The 7,829-nt window shown below is 34.5% G+C and overlaps 1 protein-coding gene across 5 annotated transcripts in view; it reads right to left on the bottom strand.

The window, feature by feature from the left end:
• Window positions 1-4,661: 4,661 nt before the first annotated feature.
• The window catches only part of MON2 (MON2 homolog, regulator of endosome-to-Golgi trafficking), a 106,354-nt gene continuing 103,186 nt past the window's right edge, over window positions 4,662-7,829 (bottom strand). For 4 of the 5 annotated variants that reach the window (XM_038549874.1, XM_038549873.1, XM_038549875.1 and 1 more), the window contains one exon: window positions 7,318-7,501. In XM_038549874.1, the coding sequence (XP_038405802.1) occupies window positions 7,338-7,501 (164 nt within the window). In that variant the 3' untranslated portion in view covers window positions 7,318-7,337. Of the gene's footprint in view, window positions 7,502-7,829 lie in introns of all 5 variants that reach the window. The other variant, XM_038549872.1, reaches the window with a different exon arrangement.

Below are 7,829 nucleotides of genomic sequence, written 5' to 3'. Positions count from 1 at the left end.
TTTTCAGTACCATACACTTACTACACAACTCAGGTTCTCGAAAATGAAATTTTAAAACAAGCTTTTTCTTTGAGAAGCAGAGTGGTTGTATGACATTGCTATAGATAGGTCATCTCAATATTAGCCTTACTAAATTAAAAATAGGAATTATTATAATACAAAATAAATGATTAAAAGGGTCTCATCCACATGAGGATTGTTTTTTACTTGATCTAGGATTTTTACACAAAGTTCTAAATCTACTTTCTTTACAAACAGCTGAGAAACACTTCCTAATGTTCTTCTGACTATTCTTTTAATTTTTATTTTACATATTGACAGTTTCAACAAAGCTCTCAAAACACATCTCCATTATTCTATTTTTAGAAAGTTTTTCCAAATTGACCATGTATATATAAGCCATCCTAAACATATTTGAATCATTATGCATGGAGTCTTTATCCAGAGCCAATTACGTTGAGTGTCTCTATTGTGTTGAACCTAATGGGGATGAGAAAGCAAACGCAAAGTGTATTGAAGAGGAAAATGAATCATTTATCGATCTGAAAGTAAATTGTCAAAGTAGTTATAATTTTAAGGTACAATGAGAAAACAGTGCTGGAAGATAATTAAAAACTTAGAATCGTGCTGAGTAGTAGCTGTAAAGCAAATTAAAAATCTATGTAATCACAGCTATAACCATGCAGTTTCTGTGAAAAATCTATCCTGGGCCACAAAGAAAACTTGGGTTTGAGGCCAAGAGACTTTCATGATTATAATATATAACTGATACATCTCAACAACATAAAAATTGTAAGGAGAAAGTATAACAACAGCAGTATTACTTTCAAGAACTGTGTTGGGAGCTAAAAAAGAATCTCACAAAATTAGATAAATATATCGAATCTGACATAAACACCATATGGTAACTGCCTAAGAGACAGGACTTGTATGTTATGTGTTAAAATCATGACACAGAGGTAGTAAAAACTGGAAAGCAAATGCAATTTGCACAGTTGGGTCTGAAGCCTAATATTCTATTTTATTTTTCTAGATAAAAAGAGTAAGAGTGCAATATTATAGCTTTGGAATTTTTCTCCCATCTAGTAAAACTTCATAGAAAGGAGGAGTTGTTATTATACTGCAGTAGTTACCCAAATAATGGCTCAGTTTAGCAGATCTTCCCTGGTTGCACTCCTTGTTGAAGGTTATTTCAAAATAAAACTTAATGTAACTACATTTGCAGCAACTGAAAATGGCCTCAGAATTCAAAGGTAAAATTTTTTCTTATCCAAGGGGCTAGCTTGAATCCTACAGTGTGATTATGAACATTTTAACTGACCTCTGTGTCACTGTAATACTAGGCACAGGGATACCAAATACACTCTAGAAAGACCAGAGATGAGTAAGGGAACACTAGCTCTTCTCCAAGGAATATTGTTTTGCAACAGAAAATTAGAAACAGCAGAAATATTTGGGCAACATGCTGGCTCAAATCTTTCTGAAAGTAGGCAGTATATTGTAAATCAATAATACTTACATAACATAAAGCTAACAGTTCAAAGTATTTGCCTTCAAGAACAAAGAAAAAGCCCCCTCCAAAAAAGATAAAATTTTTTAAATCTCATTTAAACAGATTTTAAAGACTCTCTTTCAGAAAAGTGGTATAAATCTCTATCCATATAACAGAAAAGACATGATTGTTCCAAGTTTAGCTGCTGAATTTATCGTATTTATAGCAAGCCCATTTGTGAGCATCCTGGCTGCTGAATCCTGTGGTTTCAGAAAGATAGTAGAAGCTACAGTCATTACTTGAACTTGTTCAGCTATTTTGAAATGGCAGGGGGACTTCACCTTTGCAAAAAAAAGCAACAGTGGCCAATGCAGAAGGTATTTCCAGAATCTCATTTAATAAAAAGGCGGTTGGCAGTGATCCTACCAGTAATCGCTCTGCTTCTTTTGAACAAAGCATAGGTGAAATTAAAGGAAGAGCTGGAACAGAAGAGGCAGAAAAATAAAAGAGGAATGAAAATGAGAAAAACTAGGGGAAAGTATAAAATAAGACGATTAAGGTAAACAGATTTTTTTTTTTTTTTTTTTTTTTTAAGGAGAGAAGGTGAAAAAAATGCAGGAGAGAAAAGGAGAAAAATATATAGTCAAAGTACTCAAGGTGGAGTAATATATTTATCAAACAACATGAATAGTTAACATGAAATCAAATCTAAATTCACACCATGCGTTATTTTTCTTCAAAGAATTAGTAACTCATTTGTCATCTTTGCTTTAGAGATAATAGAGGCTTTGAAACTTTCACATGGCTTAGTGGGGTTTTGTTACTGTTTTTTTTTTTTTTTAATTTTTATTTATTTATGATAGTCACAGAGAGAGAGAGAGGCACAGAGACACAGGCAGAGGGAGAAGCAGGCTCCATGCACCGGGAGCCCGACGTGGGATTCGATCCCGGGTCTCCAGGATCGCGCCCTGGGCCAAAGGCAGGCGCCAAACCGCTGCGCCACCCAGGGATCCCTTGTTACTGTTTTTTATCTTTAAGTAAACTCAGTGCCCTATGCCCAACATGGGGCTTAAACCCAAGACCCCAAGATCAACAGTTGCATGCTCTACCGGCTGAGCCAGCCAACCAGGCTCCCCTTACACATGCCTAGAGAAGAGGGAGAGCTTCTGCTCCTCACTGCCTCACAAGTCAAGATTCCTAAGTGTTTATATTCACAAGAGGACTTATTGTGAGCTCCTATAAAGACAGCCAGCATGGGTATCTGCGTGGCTCAGTGGGTTAGGCAACTTAGTCTTGACTTCAGTTCTGGTTGTGGTCTCGAGGTTGTGGGGTCGAACCCCATGCAGGCTCCACCCTGAGCAAAGAGCCTCCTTGAGATTCTCTCTCCTTCCCCCCCACACCACCACTTGCACGTACGTGCTCTCTCTCTCTCTAAATGGATAAATAAAAAATCCTTAGAGCTAATACTGCTACTGCATTCAAAGTTAATTACTAGATTTATAAGAAATTGGTATTTACCAAACGGCTCTGAGTTTTTAAATAAATCAAGGTACAAGGACATTATAACCTTCTTTCTCAGTCTATAAAAACTTTTCAAATTGAAAGCACTACTCTACTTGCCAGATACAAAAAATTTAATTCAGTTGATTTTGCAGTATTGTTTTCCCATAAAACAAAAGTAACACACCATGTGATAAACGCCTACTATGATTAATAGTAATTTAAAAAGCCCAAATCCACTCTAACATATTAGCATGGTAAAATGTGGTAGTTAATACAAGATCAGCATATCTGTCATGAGGCCAAACCTAGTCTGTAGAAATCTGAAGGACACATTAGGCTGCTGGCAATTCTTTCATGAGACTATTTTTGTTCACATTGTGGTGGTTTTTGATTTAAAAGATCAAAACAAAACAGTAATTCACAATATTCTTGGCCTGGACATTAATTCTGTGGCTTCTAAATCTCCAATATTAAATTATATAGCAATCACAGGTAGGTGGGTTCCTGGAAGAAAGTACTCTTCCTGAGGACACAGACTTCACCTATAGCAGTCTCCTGAGGATTTGGCTGCCCATCTGAATTATTCTGCATTTGGAAATACTGTATTATATTGGATCATTATTTAATAAACTTTTTCAGTAACATGAGTGTAATAAAGACAACCTTGGGGCACCTGAGTGGCTCAGTGGTTGAGTGTCTGCCTTGGGATCCTGGGATCGAGTCTTCCATCAGGCTCCCTGCAGGGAGACTGCTTCTCCCTCTGCCTATGTCACTGCCTGTCTCTCACGAATAAATAAATAAAATCTTAAAAAAAAAAAAAAAAAAAAGACAACCTCAATACTTTTTGAGTGGTTTTCTGTACTACACTGTTTTATTCTTTTTTTTTTTTTTTTTTAAAGTAATCTCTACACCTAACATGTGGCTTGAACTCAGCCCCGAGATCAAGAGTCACATGCTCCACTGACTGCGCCAGCCAGGCACCCCATACCCTCAGTTTCTCAGCTGACCCTTTGGCTTTATGGTTACCTGAGACTAGTGGTACCAAACTATAACAAGTAAAATACTCTAAGGTTACAGTGAGAAAAGACAGCCTTGTTATTGGCTTGTTAATAGAGTTAATTTAAATGTTATTCTTCAGAATAAATATACGTGTAAATTGTTCATCTCTTCCTTCTGGTGCTAAGTCTAACTTAATAATACAGCAAGAGTTGAATTAATACTTACACAGCGGAAAAACAGGCAATAAGCAATGTAGCTGGGGTGCCTGCGTAGCTCAGTCGTGGAAATTCAAATCAAGCGTCTCTTGATTTCAGCTTGGGTCATGACCTCAGGGTCATGAGATTGAGCCCTGAGTCAGGCTCCTTGCTGGACATGGAACCCGCTTAAGATTCTCTTTTTCTGCCTCTGCCCCTTCCCACTCCCCAACCACCCTTCACGTGCTCTCACTCTAAAAAAATAAAAACTTTAAAATATATATATATATAGCTGTTAATAAAATTAAAAATGAAAGCAAATGAAAAGTGGTTTTCTCTAAGCCAGACTTTTATGCATTTTCTTTTTACTCCTACAGCCTCCTAATAAATATTACTCACAAACATATACAGTAAAACTAACAAAACTTTAACACTAGTTATAAAGAAATACTAAATGAGACACTATAAATCACTTCTTTTTTTTTTTTTTTTCCTTTTTGGCAGTAGTAGCATTATAGGAAAATAAAAAGTAAGCTATTCAAGTTGAAAATCAGGTTGTTTCTTTTATAAATGGAAAAAAGTCAGAAAAGGACTATATATAATCCAATGTTGCAATATATCTCTTGTGTGATAATCTATATAAGATAGGCACTGTCAGTGACAAAAAATGATCATGTGAGGCTTATAACACATTGTATTTATAATATGCATTTCACAGAACACTATTACTAATGTTTCAAAGACTTAGTCATCGTGTCTGTCATGCTGTAAGTAATCTTAGCCTTGAGAACTTCCTTTTTTAATCTCCTTAGGATCTAGTAATCTTACATAGCCCAGTTCTCCTAGTCACTAGAGAACCCAATTCATACTAACAAAACAAAGGCACGGAGTTAACCTCCCCAGGGATCAGGGTATTTTAGAAAAGGCAGCCCAAGAGGAATGTTTGACTCAAAGGAGTAAACTGCTGGTAGTGACTCCGGGGGTGGTGGGAGATATTCTGGGAGGAAAAACCTGTCAAGCTATATCACTAAGAGGGGAGCACACTTTGCTTGTCACTAAGACTAGCACTCTTACCGTATTATACAGTATTAACACATTTATGCTTTGATCTGTAGGGAATGGTCCTGGTATTGAAAGCTAATATGATATTAGCTAAAGCTACTCAATTTATATAAATGTACGCTGTATACCTTTGACTCATGTTCAACTTTCCCTGGAGAATAATTTTTATGATTGGAACTGATCTATTATTTCTCAAGAATAAACATTTCCACTTTATGGAAATTCATGGCAGTATTTTAACATATTACTAAACAGGCACACTACTTTCATTATTCTGTTTTGGTACTCCTATCAGTGATATACGTATTTTTCTAATCCCCAATTTAAAATATCCAAATATAGGAAATAAACTGAATACACAGCTTGAATGATTTTTTTTTTTTTTTACAACTTCAAGGAAAATACTGAAGATAGAATCTAGGAAATGCCATATTTTACCTTAATTTTAGGTAAAATTATAAAATAGAAATTCATTAATTCATGTAAATAAAAATGATATCCCTTCAAAAAAGACCTTATCATGTTTACAGATAATAGTACAAATCAAATAATTACACAAATCACAGTACCCTCAAAATTGTATTTCATCTATTACTCAATTCTAGTATCTTCTTCTAGTTGTATAATTATTCTGGAGAGGCTGAAATGTATAAACTCTATTAAAATCAAAGGCCTTCCAGCACACTAACATAATACTGAAATCATTATGATTTCTTAATCATTGTTTTAAACATCTTTGCATCTTCACACATTTATGAAAATTTAAGAAAAATATGACAATGCTATAAGCCATTAAATAAAAATTACAGTGAGCTAGGTTAGTTTTTTAAGAAACAAGTTAATGTACTCAAGAGCATTTTTCTTCTTCACTAGGATAGGAAAGTGAAACAAAATTAGCAATTTACTCCATGACAGAAAGTTTACTGTACTTCTAAATGCTTCACTATCTCCAAAAATACACTTCCCATTGTTTTAGAATACACACACATTTTATATTTATGGGTTAGCAGAGTTACTTTTCTTCTTGAGAAGACATTACAAAGTGAAGCACTGAAATGAACAAAATTTCACAGGCAAAATTTAGGAAATCTGGAATTATCTTGCCTGGGTCATAATTCAAAGACCAGTGATAAAGGCTTTAGTGAGGAAAAAAAATCAGTAGAAATATAATATGAAAAGTCTTTAAAATTCAGACAGCAAATATAAAAACAGACAGACTTATGTGAAAGCTGGGAAAGATATTTAAAGAAATGAGGTATGATGGAGCCAGAGCACTACAATATATCCCAATGTATTAAGTTAATAACCTCTACTTCAAAGTTGCAAAACCAGCAAATCATCAACTATTTGCTGCTGTGTTCACATGACCTTTCTGGTCAAATGTTTAATAATCACCAGTAAATACATTTAAAATAAGCACTGAGATAACTGCATGATCATATGGTGAGCATACCTGCCGCTTAAGAAGGCAAATTATAAGTAAAAATGTAAGCAAACAATTTTGTATTAATAATAAATACAGCTTCAAGCATTTAACATTATCAACATTTTAAAAATTTAAATAATAAATGCAACTATTTTATACAGAACTGTACCATTTATTATACACACAAGTTTATCAATCAGTTCCCTTTGTTTACAAAGGCTGGTTATAGATAATATGGAATGTTACAGTACCATCTTGCATAAAATTTTAGTACAACTTTGTACTTGAAAAAGGGTGCAAAAACACCAGCCTAATAAATCTGACTGAATATCTTTTCTTTCTTTTTAAAAAGTACATCGTTAACACATACACCACAAACTGTACATAAGCTCACTTTTAAATCACCAATTGAAGATAAGTAGCAGGTATGGTTTAGTATTAAGTTTAACTTACTAAAGGCTTCCACTGCTACTCATTCAGGAGCCTTTGTTGACATGTTAATTTGTAATATGAATTACTGAACTCAGGTAAGTACAATTTAAAGGAGGCCAACAACAGCTGCCAAGAATTATTTGTAGTAAGAAATGTCCTTCTCATAGAAGACTCACTGAAGATCAAATATTCTTTAGATATTTTTCTTCTTTAAAATTATTGTAGCTGGTCAAGATTCTCCATTCTGAACTTTGGATGCTGGTGGTTGCATGAAATCCTTAAAAGGAACTAGTGCCTCTTTAAGTGCAGAGCAGACTTCTGCAGATGAGCAGGTGATACATTCTACTAGAGTTGGGTATAAAGCAATCACTTGTGCCCAGGTATTTCCATCAACTGTAATTAAAAAGTATAAAATCTCAAAACCGTGTGGGTTTAAATAGCAGAGATTATCCAATTAATATAAACACAATCCTTAAATACAAGGCAAAGAAAAAATCCCCAAATATGGAGATTCCACAAGTTTGTACCCTTTTCTTTTTTTAATCTTTGGAAGATTTCCTGCAATACTTAGTAAGATATGAGGGAAAAACATATGGTCAGTGTGCAGAGCCATCAATACCAAGGAATTTAATAAAATTCATTTTAAATGATACTTCAATTTGTGAAGGCCTAGGAAGCTGACAAGGTAACTTTGGAATTCAAACTTTTGTCATTTTCAGTA

Source organism: Canis lupus, chromosome 10, assembly GCF_011100685.1.
Source record: "Canis lupus familiaris isolate Mischka breed German Shepherd chromosome 10, alternate assembly UU_Cfam_GSD_1.0, whole genome shotgun sequence".
Lineage (NCBI taxonomy): Eukaryota > Metazoa > Chordata > Mammalia > Carnivora > Canidae > Canis > Canis lupus.
This window is presented reverse-complemented; position numbering and strand designations above follow the sequence as displayed.